General features: G+C 40.3%; 1 protein-coding gene across 3 annotated transcripts in view; it reads right to left on the bottom strand.

Moving 5' to 3' along the window:
- Positions 1-5,520: 5,520 nt before the first annotated feature.
- ZMAT4 (zinc finger matrin-type 4) overlaps positions 5,521-24,693 on the bottom strand; it is a 127,889-nt gene continuing 108,716 nt past the window's right edge. For all 3 annotated transcript variants that reach the window (XR_015798128.1, XM_088151963.1, XM_088151965.1), the window contains exon 7: positions 5,521-5,921. Coding sequence is in view for 2 of the 3 variants with exons in the window: in XM_088151963.1 (XP_088008089.1) it covers positions 5,906-5,921 (16 nt within the window). In the remaining variant the exon portion in view is untranslated. The remainder of the gene's footprint in view (positions 5,922-24,693) is intronic.

The following is a 24,693-nucleotide window of genomic DNA, read 5'->3' as shown; positions in this document are numbered from 1 at the left end:
TTCCATGCAGGAAACTATTGGCTAGACCACCTTGCCAAGATCTTAACCGAAGCCTTATATTGACTGCCAGGGCCAAGTGGCCCCTTAATCCCTTCCCTGCTCACCGTTGACTTGATTTAAAGAGCTCTTGACACCTGCATAGCTAAGGAACTACAGACTCTCCGGGAGGATCATCTTCTGAAGATGAGGAATCCTGGGATGGCCAGGATGACAAAAAGAGGTCACAGAGGGTTTCCCTGGAATTGGGTGAACATGGGTCCAGCAAAGTTGTCTTGAAGGCTTTGCTGAGCCCTTGATTCTGGAAATATGGCACCAATTATGCCTTTGGGATGAGTAAATCCATATATTTTGGGTTTGTTCAGGTTCTTGTGTTCCTGACCATACATTCATGTTGATCCATTTCCACCCTTCTTGTGATTCAACCAGAAAATTCCACACCCCACTAACTCACATTTACATTTTTCATATTTTCTTCTGATAGATGCATTTTCCATTTTTCCAAGGGTGCACACTTTTTTGCATTATATTTTTCCATAATAAAATATTTTCCAGACAGGGCGAGTCTTCCTAACTGTCCATTTTAGTGCACACACATCCATAATGTATATCTCATTCTGGGTAGGTATGGGAGTTGCAAGATGCACTGCCAGTTTCTGGGGGTGGTGGTGGTAACGGACAAAATGCATCACTGAAATTCCTCCTTCAATTCCATTAATATCTCCTCATAAAATAATTCAACCCATCTCTTCTGGTCATTTTGATTGGGGGTGAGAGCAAGAAAAGATTACCCTACTTACCTGAACTTTGGACTGTTAATTTAAAGATATGATGTTTTTCTGTTGCAATTTACTTGTTTCATCTGCTTTCCAGTAATGCTGTCTCCATATGCCTCTTGCTTCAGTTTTGTGTAGATGCTTTCTGGAATATATCTGGCTTGGTTTAAGAAGGTTTAGAAAACCCTAATGATCTTGCAAAAGCCTTTGAAAACCTGGTTGTTCTCCCAAGCCTTGGGGGCTGCTAAGCCCCATCGTTTTTTTCTTATTAGGTTTGGTTTTTTCTGTTTTGGACATCTATGATCAGTTTCTTAATTTTTTGTTCCTGATTTTCTGGTGTAAACCACCCAGAATCATTTAGAATCAGGTGGCCTCCCTCCGTCTCTCTCTCTGTGTAATGGTCTGTGGGAAGGACCTTGGGAGAGGAAGAGCTGCAGACTAGACAATGGTCAGATAAGAGGCAGCTGAGCCTGTAGAAGGAATGGGGGTGTGGAAAATGTCTCAGAAGGGACCCTCCCTAGTTTCTTGGGCTGTAGAGGCGAGCGAGGAGAGATGCGGTTTCAGACTTGCAAGATTCTGTTCGAGTAACCTTACAATAAAGTTAGAGCTCATACTTCTGGATGTGCTTCTTGTCTGGACTACCTGGTGAGGCTGACAGTGTGTGTATGTGTATGTCTAAATCACAACGTTTAATGGCTTTTAGCCCATCATAATGGTCTCAAGAACAGCTTGTATGCTGGCAGGGTGAACCTTGAACCCTTTGGTGTTTCTTGTATTATCTTTGATCATAGCTGACCCAAGATGAGACCAAGTACATGGATCACATCAGCAGTTCAGGATCTACCTTGCCAGGACGCCGGCAAAATTCTTTCAGTGAGAAAATGCAAGGCTGTGTATCTGATCACTGATGGAGGCTGAATTTAATGGATGGAGCCCAAGAGGAATACAACAGGTTTGAAGCGTTTCCCTTCTTCCCGCAGCCTTACTGGAGTCTTAGGAATTTGTATGTAACCTGGTTACTTCTTTCAAACAAGGTTCTCCTGTGTCACCAGGCTGGCAAATATTTTTTGCCTGTCTCAGTCAGGACTTCAGAGCAGGGGCATCTGTAGAAGGGGTCAGAAAAGTCAAGATGGTGCCCCCAACAGCACAATGAAAGCTCAGTTGCCTTTGAAAGACTGAGGGCTGCAAAAGTGGTCCTTTTGGGACAGCACCCAGACCCATATCTTGCAGGCCCATATCTTTCATTGGTAAAAGGGGTCATTCAGCCCTTGGCATAACTAGGGTCTAATAAATCCAGTTCCCTGGGTCGACTCTTTAAATATTTATGGGATGTCCTATTTGATGCCAAAGGCTCTTGAGAAGACTTTAAAAAGCAACAAGGAAAGCCAGTCTGGCTTCTGCTCCTCCAGAGGGGAAGGTCTGACTGTTTTCTGATTTGTAAAGAAACTGTCTTTGCATTCCACCTTCTTTTCTCAGTGAGGGACTACAAAGAATCACAGCTTCTCCTTCAGGCAATGCGAATCATTTATTTATTGCTTTACTTGATTCTATTTTGGGCCCGCCTGGCTCCAAATCGACTCTGGGCTGCTCACAATATATGGAAAACAAGATAAAAATACATTGGGTAAATAAAAATACAGTGAGTAAATGAACAAGACGAATAACCTGGATAACCAATACCAAAACATGTGCGACATATGTCAAGCACTTTCAACAAGGGGTTCTAGCCACCCTAGCCCAAAGACTGGGAGAATATATAATATTCTCCTCCTGACCTGAAGAGTACTATAACCACATTATAGTAGAACTGTGGTGCTGGAGAAGACTCTTGAGAGTCCCCTGGACTGCTCGGAGGTCAAACCAGTCAATCTTAAAGGAAATCAACCCTGATTGCTCATTGGAAGGACTGATAATGAAGCTCAAGCTCAGATACTTTGGTCACCTAATGCGAAGAGAGATCTCTTTGGAGAAGACCCTGATGCTGGGAAAGATCGAAGGCAAAAGGAGAAGAGGATGAGATGGTTAGATAGCATCACTGAAGCAATGAGCATGAAACTGAGCCAACTCAGGGAGGCAGTGAAGGACAGGAAGGCCTGGCGCAATATGGTTCATGGGGTCACGAAGAGTCGGATACCACTTAACGACTGAACAATAGTCTGAATCTAGGTTTCCACTCAGATGATACAGACTTTTACCCTTAATCTTCCCTTTGATCCCAAATTCTTTGACCTCTTACAGGAGTATCTACAGGGTACGATCAAAAAGTCAAGATGCAGGCTGTGATGGTACGATTGAAGCTCTGCCTGCTTTTGAAGTGGTCCCACATAAAAACCAGGAGGAGCTTTGATGACACCATCAGGGCCACCGTCTTGACTTTTCTGATCCTGCCCTGCAGACATCCCTGCCTCTATATCTATTGACCTGTGTGAGGCCAAGCTGGTTTCCCGTAGGGAGGAATTTTATATCACAGAAGCAACATGATGCAAAGGTCAAGGCAGAGACACTACATTTGATGTGACATCTGGCATCCTTTTTGGTGGTCCTCTTTGCTTCACTCCTAGGGGGCCATGTTGACCGTGAGCAGGTGCTTCCTTAAGTGTTCTTCCAAGATCTCCATCAAAGATCTGCACAGCCCTAGCACCTATTACTCACTCAATGATTAAAATAAAACCAACCATCTCCCTAAGGTCTGAAAACAATGTCCTTGCCTAAAGAGTTGGGCATGAATTGTGAGACAAAGTGCTGTTCATCAGATGGATCCTTAACCTAAATTTATCGGCAATCAAAAGAGGGGGGAAGATTGGCATAGTGACAAACAATTCCCAAGGCCATCTGACCAGAGGTGACAATGAAGAAAAAAGGAAGAGTTGGGGTTGTTTGTTGTTGCTGTTTTGTTTAATTTTACACAATTTAATGGGAAAATATAAGCCTATGTGTGGTCATCTTCGACTGTGAATTTGCATTTGATTCCATTTCAAGAGCAAGGTTATGAGTTCATCCACTGATTTTGCACATTCAGAAACTACGCTAATACATTTCTAAGAATGAGACGTAATCCCCAAGGAGCACTTTCAAAACCAGGAAATACCCAGAAAGGGGTTAAATAAGGATGCATATGGATACCCAAACTATCCAACTATCCATCCAATATTAATTCATTTCTCTGCCTTTTGGTTAAGATCAAGTTGTGTGTGTGTGTGTGTGTTTGTGTGTGTGAACCCTATGGCCAAAATCCATCCTTCTGACTTGTGACCTCAACTTTCTCAGCTTGCTATTTGTTGATGATGCGTCAATTATTTTATTATTATATATTTTATATTTATTTATTTCGTATTTATTTATATATATTATATATATATAATATTTATTTATATATTATATATTTTATATATTATAAATTATTTTATGCATTCCAGCTGGCTTTAAGTAGGGTATATGGTCTCTCTCTCTCTCTCAGTTTCTTTCCTTCCAATTTCTTTTTAATGGGTCTCCATACAACTTTGCATCTCACAAAATGTGGCAAACACGGAGGAAGCCATTCATTGAGAGAAAGAACCTGTAACCAGACCTGGCAGTAGATTTCCTCTCCCCAATCAGCCATACTCTCATTCCAGTTACTCCAGCAAGCCAGCCCAGTTCCAACAGCATCTCACATTCTGTTCTTCCTTTCCAATTGGTCGGGAGGGTCAAAAGAGTCACCTTGATAGCCGCAACCATAGAGGACACTGTCTAGCTTTGCTCCTAATTGGAAACCACTCTTGGACTTCTTGCTTGACATTGAAAAAAATGCAATTTTGACTTTGGGATTTGATGATTGATGTTATACTTTAAGAAATATCTTGTACAAATCATATGTATTGTTGAAATAGATTGAGTCTATGGATTTTTTTGAATGTTAGACTAAACATTATTTTCTACTATGTACATTTTTAGATACTAGAGTAAGAAGTGAATATATTTTACATTTATACCCGTACCAAGGAAAGTTGGAAGCTACCTTTCTTTTTCTATGCCTTTTCTTTACTGATCTTTTCCTTCCTTCCTTCCTTCCTTCCTTCCTTCCTTCCTTCCTTCCTTCCTTCCTTCCTTCCTGCCTGCCTGCCTGCCTGCCTGCCTGCCTGCCTGCCTTCCTGCCTGCCTTTCCCTTCCCTTCCCTTCCCTTCCCTTCCCTTCCCTTCCCTTCCCTTCCCTTCCCTTCCCTTCCCTTCCCTTCCCCCCCCCCTTCCTTCCTGACCTTCTTGTATTTTAACCTTTTGGAAATTTAATAAAATTTATACAGTAAATATATAAAAAAAGATAGCCGCAACCATATGACAAAAGGCCCACCCCCTTTTTACATGTGTTGCTCCCATCTTGACTTTTTTAACCCCTCTGAAGACATCCCTGCAATTGACACTCAACATTCCTTCTCAAGAAGCTAAGTTTTGATTGGGGAGGACAGGGAATTGTTCTTTTAGGGTTTTTTTTTAGAGTTTTCTTGAAAATCCTTTTCATTTTGACTCCATTGTAACTCACTACTTCAGTTCACTATTAGAGAAAAATAAGTGAACAGCTGGAAATGTGTCTTATTTTGCTTTCCTTTTTCAGTAACCTTATTGGAAATCAAATACTGGAAGACATAATTCATTCTACACTACTCAAAATTGGAGAGTAATGTTTTTCTTCCTTTTTGCTCTCCCACTCTGGATGACAAAAATCATGCAGGAATATGGTGAAGATATCAAGTTTATTTCTTGAAGACTTGTTACTTACATCACAATTATAGATAATTTAATAGGATCTTATACTCTCTGAAGAAATCTGAGAATAAATACGAAAAAAAAGAAAAAATATTTTATTCCATTGGCCTCTGAAGATGGATGATATATCTTACATATTAAAACATACTCTTGATTTTATGTTGAATATATAGACTCTATCTCCAAAGGGTATAAAAAAATCCATCTGAATCTTGTTACTCACCACAAAATAAAAATAAAAAGTAAAATCCATTCATTGCTCAAAGCAAAGGTTAGCTATACATTAATGATGTCACATAGGAAGTGCTCATTGTCCAAGAAAGCATCTGTCCATGTGTGAGGACTTGTTTTTGCAGAAGTATTAGAGGCTGAACTTCAATCTTGGATGACTGTCTACTGATTCTTCAGGCTGAAAAAGAGAAAGCCCTTAGTGTTACTGAGAAGATTCTTATTCTGGGATGCCAAGTTTCTCTTAAATGTCCTATTTACTTCTAGCAAAGGAGAGAAATGTATTTAATTCATATTAGCAAGCAAACTTTCCTACTTGTATATTTCTGAACGGTCACTATCAGTTACTGAAATTCACATTTCTCCGAATTTTGCCATGTACTTCACCGGTAATAGCAATTAAAAGTATACAGGAGAAAACTACACAACAAGGCATAGATCTGCGAACTTAATGTGCACAAATAAATAAAAAATGCACACAGATGTTGCTAGGCAAACTCACATTTGGAGAAAGGCAAACAAACCACACATTCCAATTTTAGTGCCAACTGTTAAAACAATATTCCTCAAACTAGTACCGGCACAGGGATGAACTGAACATGCCTACAAAGAAACGAGACATTGAAATTGACAGATTGAATGAGAAATGGAAAGAACTCAGAACAAACAGATTCACCCATCCCTACTTGCTTCTTCCTTTCTTAAGAAACAGCAAACTGACCCAATTTTCTTCTTTATTATTCCATAGTTTAACCTGCTCTCTATCTTATTCCTCTTGAATTCTGCCTAACGCAATTAATTGTATTATGGGAAAGCTGGGAACTGAAATTAGGGTATTTGACTGAGACCCCAGATTGATATATCAGAACACACTAAGAAGAGGAATAATAAATCAAGGTCTATTCTTAGTCCTGCCACATACCAGTTAAAAATCTCCCCACTTCCCCAATTTCATCTGTCTGCAATTTATTCTTACTTTCAGAGAAGAAAATCCAACATGACAGCAAAGTGATCTCAGAGTATTAGACTCTTATAAGGGAAATAATGCTTATTTGTTTCATCATGCTTGAGACAGAGAACCAGCCCAGCATGTAATGGATGTGATAAATCTTTTGCTGGGTCTGCATATGTTTAACCTGCTTAAAATGGTAGGTTAAAATTAAAAAAAAAAAATCACTCAGGTTACTGTGCTAACACAATGTTGTACCATGCACCAAACAAGTTTCAGCACAGATTGTAGTATTTAGGTCATTTTGGTGTGTTGCTTACTCAAGCACAATGTCTAAAAAGAAAACAAGACCTGAAGGACCAACTTGGGGACAGATCGTCCTGGAGAAAACCTATGTGGTCACTAAGAGTCAACACCAACTTGATGGCACCTAATCAATGGCATGAAACCTGTAATAAAACACTCCTACATGGTGTCTGGAGCAAAAACTGGGGGTGGAGGTGGAGAGAAAGGAGGGACAATTTCCTGCATATCAAAATTACATAAATAATTCCAACATTTGGAAAATAGACTTTTTGACTTCCAGGCCCACATGAGTACAGACCTATGATCCTGTATGGATATGCACAAGCAGATACATTCACGTGCAAGCCGACACACACTCAATTACACTCATCCAAAAGGCCACATATTTAAAGGCTTTGCTTTGTTTGGTATGACTTAGCACGATGAAGGAAAACAGCCAACATTTATCATGCAGTGCATTGTGCAAGCTTAATCCAGGGCAGTTGGTAATAAACAATGGTTAAACAAGGGATGGCTCACTGCGGTATGTGAATAAGTCTAAATTCTGGCTCGCTTTCTTCTCTAAATGATGAACGATAAGAGCAAGGCTGGGTTTGCCCAAAACGCTAAGAAAGGCCAAAATCAATTCAGGCAGTCAGTGATTCAACATGTTGTGAGAACTCCGTGAACACTTGGCATGAACCAAATCATTGTTAAGCCAGAATATAGTTTATTGGGGGGCTGGGGGGGGGGGCACTACATGCTATATGAATACAGCAACGGTGTTTTATGAGCCAAGATTTAGGGTTTGCAATGTAATGCAAATACAACCCAAATGTTCCATGTTGAGATGGATGGACACCATTTTAGTCACTTGGAACCAAAATAAATCAAAGGCTTCAGAGTTTAATGATCTTCTAACTATGATCAAGCACTTAAACATATCAACATGACTATTTTCTGCTTACTCTGAAATGGAAAGATGAGAAATTTAAATCTCCTAATGACAGAAATATTATATCCTCCCTTTCTGGAGGAAGGATAATTATTCAGATTCTTTTCAGAGGCAAGGGGCGATAAATTAAAATGCAGTTAAATCCCAGCTAGCTTTGATAATTATTCATCTGCTAGAATTTTGATTATGTTACAGACCATTTTCCTCCCTCATATTTCAGTAGGTTCCCAGCATGAAGCAGAAAGCGCACAGAATAAACCCATAACTATTAATAAATGTTAAAACAATTCAGATTAGCCCTAAATTTGGGACAGATGTGCTTTATGACTTCAGTGCTTAACAACATTTCCTGGAGTTCAATGGAAAACTAACTGTGGAAAAAAAAAAATGAATCTCTACAGAATACATACAGAAGCGAATGGAACAGAGAAAAATATGATCTTCCTAGAACTCATGTTCTAGGAAGCATAACAATGACACTTAAAGAAGGATTTGGAGAAACTTCAACAGATCAAAAAAAGGGCAACCAGGATGATGATCAAGGGACTAGAAACAATGTCCTGTGATGAGAACTCAGGGCATCTTGTGGGGTGGGGTGGGGGTGGGGATTCAAAAGGTCAAGATGGCATCTGTGACTGTAGCCCTGCTCCTTTTTTAAAGGGCAAGGCTTCAATCACACAGTCATGGATGCCATATTGATTCTTTTGATCTCCTCTGTGGACACCCTTGACATGCTTTGACTTGAGAAGATTGATAAAGGTGATGTTGCCCAGAAGGTCAGTAGCTGTTTTCTATCACTCCAGAGAGCACAACACAGAGTAATGGATTTGAATGGATTTAAATGAAAGGAAAACAGATTCCAACTGAATGTTAGAAGAAACAAGAACAATTCAATTGTAGAAGCAAGGATCCAGAGAAATGGTGGGTATCCCTTCATTAGATGTGTTGAATCATCTCTTGAGATTCCTGCACTGAGCAGGAGTTAGATTTGATGGTCTCAATGATTTTTTTTCTAATTCTGAGATTCTCTATCTCATGCTATCTCTTGTAAAGTTAGAGAACTCTGGATGGCAGCTTTAAAAATTGAATAAGTTGTTCAGATGTTGGAAAGACTTATTTTTTCAGGACAGTTCAATTCTCATAGGAGTCCCCAACCTTCAGAAGGTTGTGGACATGTCTGGAATTCTGGGATGGTGTCATGGGGGTTTCCACAAAATGGATGTCATGAAAGGTACAGATAGGAAGCAACCATTTTCTTCAGAAGACTGGTTGTTGAGTCTGAAAGAAGAGTAATCTGCTCCAGGACTAGGACCTACATTTCTGGTTCCACAGAGAAAAGGAAAGACACAGAGACAAGGACACTGGCCAAAAAATGAGAAGAAGGTAGGCTTCAGCTGAAGCTGAAATAATGCTATTTGCTAGGGTTATGCTGGCTTTGAAACTCATTCAGAGGAAATGCTTTAAACTTCGCACAAGTGCAAGCACATCTCGCCTGTTAAAAGAGCCCCTCTTTTTTTTGGCTCCTACACAAGTCAGAAAAATAGATACAGTTGCTTTAAAAGTTGCATTAAAGATGTGCTGATATTTGATTCATTAAAATACCCACCCAGGTACCTGAAAAAATGACACGGTTGCTTTAATGAATAGCAGATAAGTGCTTGTGCTCGCATAAGATCTAAAACACTTCATTTGAAGCATATGCAGCTCTATTCTTTGCTTAAAAAAGAAGCTCATCTCACAGTGAAATATCAATTTCACAAGAGAGAAACTGGTGATGCTTCCAAGAGTTATGTATATAGAGTTTTTTTTTAATTGTTAAAGAAAATCAGGAGGGACGGTTGAATGCAGAGCTGGGTCCACTGTACTGCCAATGGAATAACAGAACTACTTTATAATTCCCAGGTTCTCATTAACTCAATCTTCACCAAGCTGGTACTAATGAACTGTCTTGGGATTACAGTCCTGAGAATTCCATTATTCTACTGGAGTCAAAAGCCACAAAAATTCACTCCAAATCTTAGCTGGCATTTTTTTTTTAAGTTCTGTTGTTCTACTTGACTGGGATATACATGACTTTCACATGAAATCAACCTATCCAGATGTTTTAGAAAAGATATGGAACAAAAAAACGGTTCAAAATTGGGAAAGGCATGTGTCATGTTATACACCGTCACCTTATTTAAGAAGGTCACCTATATTTCATGTATATCATGAATAATTCTAGACTAGAAGAAATAAGGATTGGAACTAAAACTGCTGGGGAAAACATTAACAACCTGAAATGCCAATTTGATGGTTGAAAGTAAAGAAGTCTTCAGGATTTTTTTTGCTGATGGTGAAATAAGAGTGCAAAAGGGAGCCTGCTGCTCAATAAATATGGGTGTTTTTGTGTGTGTAAAAATAGGCAGTGAGAACTCAGTGCAAATAGGCGGAGATATTGGAGTATGGACTTAATTTTGTTGATGTTGTATTGTATAATTTTTATTGTAATATTTTTTGGCCAGCTGGGGCGAGGCTATATGATATATACTGCCCAAAGTCATGGTTGTGTGAGTTGGGCTGTTATATATATTTTCAAATAAACGAATAAAAATCATCTTTATCTTTCTAGACTCAAAATTCCCAGCAATGGTGACTGCAGCCGTGAAATATAAGAGATGTCTGCTATTTGGGAGAAAGACTGTAACAAATCTACCCAAAATATTACACTGTATAGACACCATGAAAGATAGTTTGTAAAGCCCATGGTTTGCTCACTTCCAACATGTGTCTGTGAAGTTTGGGCTTTCAGAATACCCGAATGAAGAAAAAAACAATGCCTTTGGATTGTGGTGCTGGAGAAAATGATTGAGAATACTTTGGACCAGAAGGAAAAAAACCCCAAACAATTCAGTTTGTAGATAAAGTAAAACAGACTGCTCACTGCAACCACTAAATAATGAGTCAGTCAGTTTGGTGCCTTTGAGTCAGACTTTATTCCTGGCAACTGCCTAGACAAGTCCCTACAGTTTTCTTACAGACATTGTTGGAAGTGGTTTTCCCTGGCCTACTTCTTCCCAGAGCTGAGAGACAGGGACTGGCCCACGGTCACTCAGCTGGCTTTGTGCCTAAGGCAGGGCTAGAACTCACAGCTGGCACCAAAATAACTGCAGTGTTAAATGTGAATTTGGGCTTCTTAGCAATGAAGAGACTACTTTCAGTGCAAGAGACTACTTTCAAAGCATCTTGCTTTGGAAGCGGTCTGATCCTAATCTTGTTAGAAGTAGAACTGGGATCCTTTTTGGATCTTGAGATCATAACTATAGCCAATTGGCCAGGCTGCCAAATTTCATTCCAGTGCTGTTCCGGAATGCTCTCCCAGGTTTGCCCTGGCACTGGCCCCAGATTGACCTGAAGTTCCATAAAAGCCATTCCAGAGCCCACCTATTTCAATATATTTTGTCCAATAAGAAGGCTACAGATGTGCCCTTCTAAAGCGAGCCCTAAAAACATGGTTGTAATGGTCTGTGGGAATGACCTTGGGAGATAGGAAGAAGAGCCACAACTTAGACAACAGTCTGATAAATGAAGACTTTAGACTTTTTGAGTCTAAAGGAGGGACGGGGGTGGAGAAAGCATCTCAGAAGGGACCCTCCCTAGTTTTTGGGAGAGTAGAAGTAAGGAACAGGAGGGGTACTTTCAGACTTGCAAGATTCTGTTAACGGAACCTTACAAGAAAGATAGAGTTAGTATCACAGTTGTGCTTCTTGTCAGGACTGCCTTGAAGGGCTAACATCCATCTTGCAAGTCTGAAAGTTTTGAAAGCTTTTTCAAAAGTTGCTCCCAAATTATCTTTTTTAATATGACATATGGGAGAATAATTAAATAGATACAGTAGATGGGGAGTACTCCTATTACCTGTATTTAATTTGATTTTACTTTGATTCCATTTAAATGAAATAAAATTTAACTTTTGTCCTGGCCCTGTCCACTCCTTTGGTTTGGCCTCACCAGTCTCCAGTATCCCATTCAAACACCAAGGATAACCATGGTCCAAAAAAGTTGAGCATTCTTGATCTCCCACTGTTCTAGATGGAAGTGGTTTTCCAAAATTTTAGAGCAAAATAGTCATTCCTGCCTGGTTTTCTTAACTGGAGATTAACAATGACCTTCTGAACACAAAACATATATTCTACCACACTCAATGTGCTTCATACATCAAATCTATATTTTGGAGGTCAATCAGGTTTTGTAAGTGACTTATAGATCTCAAACACAGGCAAGGTGAAATACAGATGCAATCGTAGGAGGACATGATATTTTCTTCAGCACACTAGATATAATATTATGATTAGCTCAGATCTTGGAATGACAAAACAGCTTATGTTAATAAATACCAGCTCCAATTAAGCATCTGTGCAAACAGTCTAAATAAAACCAACAGTTTTTGTGCAGCTCTCACACCAGTCCCTGTTAAATCTCCAGGCTTGAGCTGGAGAATACATTTCTTATTACTGAGTGATCTTCGAAAGAAAGAAAAAATCTTAATTTTACAGTCATTATTGGGATGGCTAAACTTTCTCAGAATTCTATGAAGAGGGATGTAAAATAATTTCTTCATAGAGTAGATGCTGAGAGTAGACCTGATTTTCATTCCATGTGACTCCATGGTAGGATAAATCTTGCCAGAATAAAGGAAAAAACCCACCCCTATTCACACCCTCCTAGCATTGTGGGGTTCCTCACAGAGATTGCTTCTCTTTTGCAGCACTTCCTGGAATGATCAGGTGATCATGCCACATTGTATGATTTTCAGAATTATTTTGTCTTGTCTGCTTTTAAGTGGATCAGTGCTTGTCTGAATTTTTGATGCTACCTTTCCAAAGGAGACCTCAAAAAGTTGTGTGGTGAGACTTGGGCTTCAAGGCTCATAATATGTGGGCTTTTGGGGGGAAGAAGTGCTGCTTTTTCAGTGTTTCACTAGCTTGCTTTCTTATTCTGAAGGACATTCCCAATATCTGAAAGCTTCAGGTGTGCAAGATTTTCATGGAATCCTTCAGCCTCTGAAGCCACTTTTGTGTGAGATCAAGTGCTAAGGATTCAAACTTGTGTGTAGGGGCTGTCTCTGTCTGTAGCCTTTTAGGGAAACTCTTGTTATCTGAAAAAAGTGGAAATAAGAGCCAGCAATTGCCAACTATTGGATGAAGAATAGACTCTTCCCAATCGGTTTGGTTTCATAGGTATTTTCTGATCACTTTCAATCTAGGGGGAACCAGATCATGCCTCTAAAGTTTTACTCCTTTCCTCTCTCCCCAGAATTTTTACTCTTCTTGGGTCATGGATAAGCCAAAGTTAAAGTTCAAAATGTAACATTGAATAAACAATTTCCCGCTTTTATATTATTGCTTCAATTTTTTAAGTATTTCATCTGGCTGGTCTTTGATGGCAATAGCATTTCTTCTTCTCTTTCTACATTAGAGTGATCTTGAGTTAGCATGATCATTTTAGATCTATAGTTTAACAACTTCTATTCTACTCGTTAAAACTGAATACTTCTATTCACTCATTTTACACGAGTACAATTCACAGATTGTATTTATCTCTTAAGAGTGGTCCTAGGTGGCTGTTGTATTTTACATCACTAGGTGGATGCAATCCATCTGTCTCTGTAATTTTATGTGATTTCATGCTGGGCTGTTTCAAGCCCTGCACCAGGCCAGCTGTCTGAACTCCACAAATGGCTTGCTCCATTTTTAATCGGCGGCTTCCCCTGAAGCACTGAGTCTAATTTCACCACTTGCCCTGAGACGATGCATCAGCGATTGGGAGCAGAGCATAGGGCTTCCTCCCTTTTGGCCTAACATTAGAAAGAAACCAAGGAGCAGCCATGTGCTTTCCCTCAACTGTTCTGAAGCTTGTGTGACCTCCATTAGGGGAGCTACATAAAACTCCTGCCTCCCGTTACTGCAGATCCCCATAGAAACCAGGATGTTCATGAAACCTGTGATCAGCACGAACAGCACCCTCAGCAACTGGCATGGCAGCCCTGGGCCCTATTCTTCCGGCAGCATGCCGGCTTTGTTTTGGTTGCACTCTCTTTTGGAATGGGCAGAAATGAACCACCCTTGTTTCAAGAACAGCCTGTTAGACAATGACTCAATCAGTTCAGCTTGTGTCCCAAGCCCTTAATTAAAGTTGTTATCCTTGGCCTCTATAGCAGATGTTCTGAAAGGTCTAGCCCCCTTTTAATGTTAAGGACTGTGGATGTCCTAGTAGCTCATAATAATGGTTGCTATTTTGAAACCATTGTGGCATTGCCAAGAATAGCTGACAATCAATGGGGAGAATGGGATCAGCTTGAACAAAGCTTCTCTTCTTTGAAACAGGCTGGAATCACATGCTGGCAAGATGGCAATAAAGCGATCCTGGCTTTTTCAAAAACGTTTGATGAATCTGGAAGGTGTTCTGATTTGTTGTGGGCTCAGAAACAGAATTGGCTGTGCTTTGGGAAACCTAATGTCCTTCATTGGCCTAATTTCCCTTATTTCTAGGCCTGAGCTCACCTCATTTTACTGGAAAGGATCCTGAATTTCTTAAACCCCAGTTAGATGTCTGAAGCCAACGAACACTCTCTTTGGGCCTCTAGGGCAGAAAGAGGCTACCGGATGAGGTTGTTCAGCCTATATTGGTAGGGATGAAAACTAGGAGTAGCTTGCAGGATTAGAGACAAGTAATAGGAACAGAGTTTGTAATGTATTGCCCAACAATCGCTGATAGGAAAGAGAAGTTCTATAGGGATAGAAAGCGATAGGCATCAACAACAAGATAAAATAGCTATTTGTTTCTATTTAGCAGGTATTGAAGAAGCTGCCTTTTGGCTCAGTGTTTTAAATGCCTATGGTGTTGGACTTCCAGGGGAGATATGGTGAACGAAAGCGGAGACAATGATCGCGGCAAAGACCAAAGAACCAATGAGTAGACCGGTTCTTCAGAACCTCTCTGGATAAGAAGAATATAGGAGATTGCCCACATGTGTTTTGGATAGCTGTTCCTCATGAGGAGACTGCAGGACAGTGGTTTTTCATGGGTTTGAGCACCAGGAGACAACAGGATTAGCCATCTTGCTCACAATCACTGCGGAGCCTTTTAAAGGACACTATTCTTAATCACTTTTGGAAGTTGCCTATTAACCATCTTAAAGCTATTAGAAACCTTCAGAATGACAAGTCTGAAAAGTTGTCTGGTGAGTTTAGCCTCAACTCTGAACAAAAGAAAAATTAATTACAAGCTTAAGAACTTAAAGAATTTGAAATAAGCAAACAGCTAAATAATATCTTGGTTTAAGAAAGTTACAAATGGATTAAGGGCCCAATTAAATTTGGAATATTAACTTTTACCAAAAGATTTTGGAATTAACTATAAAAAATAAATAGCTTCTTGTGGGAACCAGAATTATTTTGGCTATCTTGGCTCATAACACAGATAAGCGGCTTTATGATTTTAGAAACTGGACACTAGAGGGGACTAAAGATTCTAATTAGAAGGGAAAAAATACAAGCCAGCTTTTGGTGTTGGTTAATTGGGACTTACAAAATGATACAACATGTCGTAACATTGGAAATATTAAAGGAGATCTTTGAAAAATGGAGCCAGAAATTAGTAGCTACAATATCAACTGTGTCAGTATCAGTGTCAGCATCAGTGTCAGTGTAATGATGTCTGATTCTATGGATAGATTATGTCCAAACAATGTCAATCAGGGATGGACAGATGTGGAGCAAATTTTGTCTGACAAGGCAGAGAAAGTACCGAAAGTGGAACTACAAATGTCAGGCCAAGAGAATGATTTAGAAAGGGACACTTTATTGGATATACAAAAGAAACTAGATGAAATTTTAAAAATTAAAGGGGAAATACAAATGATAAACCAAGAGAATGACCTGGAAAATGTTTTATTATTGGATCCACAAAAGAGGCTTGTTAAAGCCTTGAAGAAATCTGTGCAATGGGATAAAGAAGAATTGAAGAGAAATGAAATCCTACGACAATATTTGAATGAACCAAAGATTAAGACTGTTAGAAGTAAAAGGACGGAATATGAAGTTGGTTTATTTGATCAAGGTTAAAATAAGACATTTGCAAAGTTCTGGCAACCCTTTATGGACTTTTTGCTGACACCAGGATTGAAAAGTTGATGTTTTATGGATTTATTTATGGGGGAGGACCTTCCCACCTATGGTACAGATGCAGCCTCAGAGATCTCCTCATCTTGTCTACTGAGTCCCAGGTAGAAGTTCTGCTCTGAAACCCCTTCCAACATGGACCCCTTTTCCCATGTGTAAAGAAGCATGGAACTATCTGTTGTGATAGCAGGGTACTTCTCCGATGCAAGGAACAGAAGAGGTGGGACTTAATAGGGAGGTGGAGCTACAGTTTCTCAGGAGCCAGTCTGGCTCTTGAGCCAAGAAAGGTTCTCATGCTAGGTAACATCATACATTTCTTGCATACAGTATCTGCCTCTGTGCTCTGTGGCTCCAAACCATTCCAGCTACTGCTTATCAGTGTGATTTATTTGTGTGTGTGTGTTCATTTTAAAATCAGAAGCATGATGGGAGTTTGGTACATTAAAACCAAAGAACATCAGATCTCTTAGAGTACTTTTTGGTCTCTGCCAATTGAATTTGAGAGTTCAAATACATTGTGATCATATTAATGAGAAAATAAATTGGACACATGGAATGCCCCCCAGAAGAGGTGGTCTAAAGTTTCTCACGAAAGGACCTGAAGCAACAACCAGGGCATGCAGACATGGGGGACAAAACCAAGGAGACTTTTTCCAAGGAAACAATAAAGATGGGATGAAATCCCTCTCTCAGTCAAGCAGAATTTGTGAAATTTCAATGTTGACTATGGAGGTAAAATCTGCAGTCCAGCTTTAAAGCTACCATCAGCCATGGAAACTGGTCAAGAGACTTCAAACCAGCCATTCTCTCTCAGCCCAGCCTATTTCACAGGGCTGTTGTGGGGATAAAATGAAAGGAAGCTGCCCAAGGAAGTTTCCTTTTTCCTGGAGAAAAGGTGAGCTATAAAGCTAAGAGATAATATTTTAATTAAAGTATGTTAGTACTTATGTTATTTGATTCCTTAAGTTTGGGTGTGTATGTATCTATAAAAATAAGTAAAAGGTTATGCTTCGAGGTACAAAGCACTTTTGAGACAGATCATAAAGTAAAAAGAACACAAATATTGGTTAATATGTATTATTGAGAGAGAGAGAAAGAGAGAGAGAGAGAAAGAGAGAGAGAGAGAAAGAGAGAGGTTAGATAGCGTAGTGGTTAAAGCAACACCCTGACATGTGAGACGGAGATTTGCATTCTGGCTGGTACCTACCTTACCAGCAGGTCCTTTGGCAATGGTCCCCTAACGCTTCACCTGCCTACCTTGGATATAAGAGTGACACAAACTAAGAGAGTCATGCCAGCTCGGACATCACCTGGATTAACAAGGTCCATGCCAGATGTTGGGGAACCAGGACAATCTGATGATAAGTGAGCTACTGGAACAAACCATACGTGGACGAGACAAGAGAACCTGAAATTGATAGAATGCTACTACAACAGGACTCCTAAGCTTGGCAAGGGGCTCCAACAGATCCCAGGAGCAACATCGGAGCTCCTTGTCCAGAAGAGTGCAGGGCTAGGAACAGCCAAGATCCTGTGCAGGACCCTCAAACTCCCAGGCCTCTGATAGAAGACCTGAGGTTGAGGAAGACACAGAACACTCACAGGGGATTTTTAAAAATAGATAGATAGATAGATAGATAGATAGATAGATAGATAGATAGATAGATAGATCGATAGATAGATAGATAGATAGATAGATAGATAGACAGATCTTTATCTGTCATGGCCCAGGTAGAAGATTCTGCTGCCCAAGAAGTGGAACCCAAGGAAGCTTCAGAAGTCAGCACAGCAGGCAGGGAACAGGAAAACCCTACAGGCATTGGACCTGTGGCCACAGACTTGGGCTGTGAAGTTTGTACAGCGAAACCTCAGACATCCTGTTGTTGTTGTTGTTTAGTCGTTAAGTCGTGTCTGACTCTTCGTGACCCCATGAACCATATTGCGCCAGGCCTTCCTGTCCTTCACTGCCTCCCGGAGTTGGCTCAGTTTCATGCTCATTGCTTCAGTGATGCTATCTAACCATCTCATCCTCTGCTGTCCTCTTCTCCTTTTGCCTTCAATCTTTCCCAGCATCAGGGTCTTCTCCAAAGAGATCTCTCTTCGCATTAGGTGACCAAAGTATCTGAGCTTGAGCTTCATTATCGATCCTTCCAATGAGCAATCAGGGTTGATTTCCTTTAAGATTGACTGGTTTGACCTCCTAGCAGTCCAGGGGACTCTCAAGAGTCTTCTCCAGCACCACAGTTCAAAGGCATCAATTCTTCGGTGCTCAGCCTTCTTTATGGTCCAGCTCTCACAGCCATACATTATTACTGGAAAAACCATAGCTTTGACTATGCGGATCTTTGTCGGCAAGGTGACGTCTCTGCTTTTTAATATGCTATCTAGGCTTGCCATAGCTTTCCTCCCAAGGAGCAAGCATCTTTTAATTTCATGGCTGCAATCTCCATCTGCGGTGATCTTGGAGCCCAGATAAATGAAGTCTGTTACTGCTTCCATTTCTACCCCTTCTATTTGCCAGGAATTGATGGGTCCAGATGCCATGATCTTAGTTTTTTTAATGTTGAGTTTCAAGCCAGCTTTCGCACTCTCCTCTTTCACCCTCATCAAGAGGCTCTTTAGTTCTTCTTCACTTTCTGCCATTAGGGTGGTATCATCTGCATATCTGAGGTTGTTGATGATTCTCCCTGCAATCTTAATTCCGGCTTGTGATTCTTCCAGTCTGGCATTTCTCATGATGTACTCTGCATATAGGTTAAATAAGCAGGGTGACAGTATACAGCCTTGTCGTACACCTTTCCCTATTTTGAACCAATCGGTTGTTCCATGACCGGTTCTAACTGTTGCTTCTTGGCCCGCATACAGATTTCTCAGGAGACAAGTAAGGTGGTCTGGTACTCCCATCTCTTTAAGAATTTGCCACAGTTTGTTGTGATCCACACAATCAAAGGCTTTTGCATAGTCAATGAAGCAGAAGTAGATATTTTTCTGGAACTCTCGTGCTTTCTCCATGATCCAGCGAATGTTGGCGATTTGATCTCTAGTTCCTCTGCCTCTTCGAAACCCAGCTTGTACATCCGGTAGTTCTCGGTTCATGTATTGCTGAAGCCTAGCTTGTAGGATTTTGAGCATAACCTTGCTAGCATGTGAAATGAGTGCAATTGTGCGATAGTTTGAGCATTCTTTGGCATTGCCCTTCTTTGGAATTGGAACATAAACTGACCTTTTCCAATCCCGTGGCCACTGTTGCGTTTTCCAAACTTGCTGGCATATTGAGTGCAGCACTCTAACACCATCATCTTTTAGTATTTTAAATAACTCACCTGGAATACTGTCATCTCCACTAGCTTTGTTGTTAGCAATGCTTCCTAAGGCCCACTTGACTTCACTCTCTAGGATGTCTGGCTCAAGGTCAGTGATCACACCAGCGTGGACATCAGGGACATTAAGATCTTTCTTGTAGAGTTCTTCTGTGTATTCTTGCCACCTCTTCTTAATCTCTTCTGCTTCTGTTAGGTCCCTGCCGTTTTGTCCTTTATCATGCCCATCTTTGCACTAAACGTTCCTTTCATATCTCCAATTTTCTTGTAGAGATCTCTAGTCTTCCCCATTCTATTGTTTTCCTCGATTTCTTTGCATTGTTCATTTAAGAAGGCCTTCTTATCTCTCCTTGCTATTCTCTGGAAATCTGCATTCAGTTGCTTATATCTTTCCCTTTCACCCTTGCTTTTTGCATTCCTTCTTTCCACAGCTATTTGTAAAGCCTCATCAGACAGCCATTTTGCTTTCTTGCATTTCTTTTTCCTTGGGATGGTTTTAGTTGCTGCCTCCTGTACAATGTTACGGACCTCCGTCCATAGTTCTTCAGGCACTCTGTCTACCAAATCTAATCCTCTAAATCTATTCATCACCTTCACGGTGTACTCACAAGGAATATGATCTAAGTCATACCTAAGTGGTCTAGTGGTTTTCCCTACATTCTTCAATTTAAGCCTAAATTTTGCAGTAAGAAGCTCATGATCTGAGCCACAGTCAGCTCCTGGTCTTGTTTTTGTTGTCTGTATAGAGCTTCTCCATCTTTGGCTGCAAAGTATGTAATCAATCTGGTTTCGGTATTGACCATCTGGTGATGTCCATGTGTAGAGTCGTCTCTTGTGTTGTTGGAAAAGAGTGTTTGCTATGACTAGCTTGTTCTCTTGACAGAACTCTATTAGTCTTTGCCCTGCTTCATTTTGTACTCCAAGGCCAAACCTGCCTGTTATTCCGATTACTCCTTGACTTCCTACTTTAGCATTCCAATCCCCTATGATGAAAAGGACATCTTTTTTTGGTGCTAGTTCTAGAAGGTGTTGTAGGTCTTCATAGAAGTGGTCAACTTCAGCTTCTTCAGCATCAGTGGTTGGGGCATAGACTTGGATGACTGTGATATTGAATGGTTTGCCTTGGATACGCACTGAGATCATTCTGTCGTTTTTGAGGTTGTACCCCATTACTGCCTTTCCCACTCTCTTATTGACTGTGAGTGCAACTCCATTTCTTCGAAGGGTTTCTTGCCCACAGTAGTAGATATAATGGTCACCCGAATTAAATTCACCCATTCCCGTCCATTTCAGTTCGCTGATTCCCAACATGTCGACGTTCAATCTTGTCATCTCATGTTTGACCACATCCAGCTTGCCTTGGTTCATAGATCTTACATTCCAGGTACCTATACAATATTGTTCTTTACAGCATCGGACCTTCTTTTCGCTTCCAGATACATCCACAGCTGAACGTCCTTTCGGCTTTGGCCCAGCCGCTTCACTCTTTCTGGAGCTACTTGGAATTGCCCTCCGCTCTTCCCCAGTAGCATATTGGACACCTTCCGACCTGAGGGGCTCATCTTCCGGCGTCATATCTTTTAGCCTTTTAACATTGTCCGTGGGGTTTTCTTGGCAAGGATCCTGGAGTGGGTTGCCATTTCCTTCTCCAGTGGACCACATTTTGTCAGAACTCTCTGTCATGACCTGTCCGTCTTGGGTGGCCCTGCACGGTATAGCTCATGGCTTCACTGAGTTACGCAAGCCCCTTCGCCACGACAAGGCAGTGATCCATGAAGGGGTCAGACATCCTAGATGATCTCAAAGAGTCACTGGATCTATTGGCTGCCCTTTCGTGTTCATCTGATCCTCTGCAGCCCACATCTGGCAACGTTACTCAAGACTCAATAACTGTGGCCAACCATGCCCAACCCAAAGCATCAGCAAGTGCTGAATTAGAAGAATGAGACGTGTGGAAGTACAGTCTGTACCTTCCTGAAAGGGTTTTTTGGGAATTAAATGCCTATCCTGGATTTGCGGTTGCTTCTGAGTTCACCTGGATGCTGAGCTGATGCTTGCAACTCCTAGGAATGCTGGAAGCAGGACCTACGTCAGCTGCCTGAATGCCTACCTTATATCTAGGATAGATTTCTAGTTCGTGCTCCTGAGTAATTCCTTTCCTGTGTTGAGAACTCTGGATACAGTTCTGGAATTCTGCTAAGTCAGATTTTTCCACCATCTTTTAGTTGTTGGTGTTTCTATAGAAATGTCAGCCACACAAAACCTAATCCTCTTAATGCCTCCTCAGTGAAGACAGGATATCCATCGCCTTTTGCATAGTTCTACACATTTGTAGAATGCCACTATTTTAAATATTTTAATTGTAAATGATCAGTACTGTTTCTTGTATTGAGAGGCAAGGCAAGTATTCAGAAAACAAGTATATATCCATAGCTGCTCCTTCTCCTCTTTGGCTGAGCTTTCCCCCACCCCCAGCTAATTTTTAGACCAGACGTTCCCCTGAATTCCTAATTTCTCATCTCCAAAGGAAACCATGTAAGAGCAATCATAAAGACGAAGGAGAATGATCAAAGCAATTGCTTATCAAAAACTGGCTGGCTGAACATCTCTAACTACCATTTCGAATTAAATTTGTGAATGTTTTTGCTGCTGAATTTGATAACATCACACTGTTTCTGCTTTATTAAGTGTCTCAGGAATTACTAGACAAATTTATATCATAATGTATATGTGATGAGAGATTACCCAGTGACACTAATAAGAATGCTAATTCCAAAGAAAAGTGTACAGAGAGAAAATGATTGCTCCCCAGGACAGTTCATTATTGATCCAGGTAAGGTGGGCATCCATCTTTCTGTCATAAATATCCCAGGATATTAGAATGACAAGGATTCTCTTTTGCTTGAGGATCTGGACCCTCACATAGACATTTGAGGTGGTCCAGTCCCTACCACATCTATGTACATTATGACTCTGATCCTCAATTCTGAAAAAATAGAGCACTCTTCAAGTTTACAAGAGTGGATGAACTGTCACATTGAAGTCAAGAGAAAGCCTAACAGAACAGCTACCTAAACCAAAAGTTATTCTTTCTAAGCATGATTCTCACAGAGTTCTGTTTGGTAAGATTTATTGAGAAGAAAGGGATGGGGTTACAAGAATTGCAGCAACCTTAAATATTTCCCATTGGGAACCAATTTTTCCCTGTGAAGATTAGGGTGGAGACATTTTCATTTTCTTTCTTTCTACCAGCCCTCCTATGGCCTGGCAAAGAGGCGGGTCTCTTCACTAATAATGGAGAAACTCGCAGCTGACTATTTACCAGTCTCCTGCATTTTTATCAGTCCAAGAACCAACCATTCCATACATAAGGGTAATGGTCTTAAAAGATTCAGAATTCTGCAGAAATAATATCAAGGACCCTTGGAATGAGAGAGATGCTCAGCAACCTGGGGCAGAAAAATCAGAGACCACTGCTGAGTTATCTTTTGGTTGCTTGGACTCTGATTCTCAGCTGTACTTTTACTATGCATTCTGTCTTACCCCTTGGGATTCTCTGTATTACACTGTTGTTGTTGTTTTTAAAAAAAGATCAAAGTTGACAAATTAATTAATTTGATGGCACTGAGTTGGATTTTACTTTTGGTGATTGCATGGACAATTCCTTCCTTCCTTCCTTCCTTCCTTCCTTCCTTCCTTCCTTCCTTCCTTCCTTCCTTCCTTCCTTCCTTCCTTCCTTCCTTCCTTCCTTCCTTTTACACAATTTATAGGCTGCTCAATTCTCAATGGCTCTAGGTAGCTTATAATTAAAAAGTAAAAAAAGTACAACGTATCAAAAAAAAATCATGAGGGGCCCGAAGGCAACATATATCCAGAAAAATCCATCCAGCAGGGGCTCAACCTTCACCTTCCCCAAAGCCTGGATGAATAATAATTAATAGCTTAATGAACATCAGCAGGGTGGGAGCCATCTGGATCTCTGGTGGGAGGTCATTCTAAAGGGCAGGTGCTGTGACAGAGAATGTTCTTCCATTTCAATAATCTCTTTAATCCTATTTTGTCATTCTGTAACTCCACTTATAAAAGGTTTGAGTGTAGTTTTTCCATGTTTCTTTAACCTCTATTACTTCTCATCTGTGATTACTCTTGAATATACCTATCTTATCTATACATTTTTCTGGGATTTCTCTGAATTTCTGAAAAATTCTCTCATTTTCTTTTCCTTACTATCTTCCTCTACTTGTTCAGATTCTTGACTGAGATATCTTTTCTTATCCTTTCATGCCTGACACTGAAAATCTATTTTCAGACAACATACAGTCTTCATGTTGTGCAAGACTTTCATCTCCTCTCTTACTATTGCGATCATGACAGCTTGTTCTGAAAGCCTCCTGAATCTTTTCTTTGAAATTTTGGGATTTCTTTTGTCCTCCAGTTTTGACAATGTCTCTTCTCTCTTTGGATAGCTCCTCAGGTTCACTTCTGCATGTTAATCAAATTAAATATGTTCCTTCTGTTGACTTTATGCCCTGCAGGTCATTATGTTAGTGGTACACCTACTTTTCTTAATGTTGTAAGTTTAACTCACTTGCTAAAGAATCTGACTGTGACAAAACTGTTTGCTTCTCACCCTATCTTTCTAGAGAATCCTTCTTGACCTCTCATTCCAAGTCTATGGGATAGGACAAGTCCATCTTTCTTCTGCATTATTCTCTATTATTTTTTAAGCATATGAAAATTCCAATTTATTCCTAAACTCGAATTAGAAGCAGGAAAATGCTCTGAATGTATTCAAAAGTGAACTTGCTTGGACAGCATGTGGGTGACCTTTCATCTAGATCTCTGTGTGCATCAGTCAGTGATTTAAATTTAGTCCATTCGACTAGCACTTCTTGGCCTTTTGCCTCAGATCAAGAGTAGCTCATTCTGCTGAATTCAGTTAATCCATTTTGCAATCATAATATTGAGTGGAACTCATAGTTCACCTTGTCTACAAGTGCCACCAGCAATTCAACTTAAGCTAGGCTAACTCCTTTGTAAATCCCTCTAGAGTGAAGGCCAACTTCCCCTTAATAAAGTGAGCTTTATGGCTTTGGCACAAAAGGTACAAGAAGGGATTGAGAAAAATTATTTGCATTTCTGAAGAATATTAGCAATTAAAAAAAAACCTCAGTGGAAACATTCTAGTCATGGCGTTGAAGAGTGATAAGATGGGCAGAGGAAATTGCAAGGGCAAGTAGAGAATATTACTTTGACTGAGATTATATTTATTTATTTATTTA

The sequence above is a fragment of the Python bivittatus genome, unplaced genomic scaffold (genome assembly GCF_059951505.1).
Source record: "Python bivittatus isolate LINGU-HERP-01145 unplaced genomic scaffold, Pbiv_v1 ctg000680_np1212, whole genome shotgun sequence".
NCBI lineage: Eukaryota > Metazoa > Chordata > Lepidosauria > Squamata > Pythonidae > Python > Python bivittatus.
The sequence above is the reverse complement of the archived record's forward strand: the minus strand, read 5'-3'. Positions and strand labels throughout refer to the sequence as shown.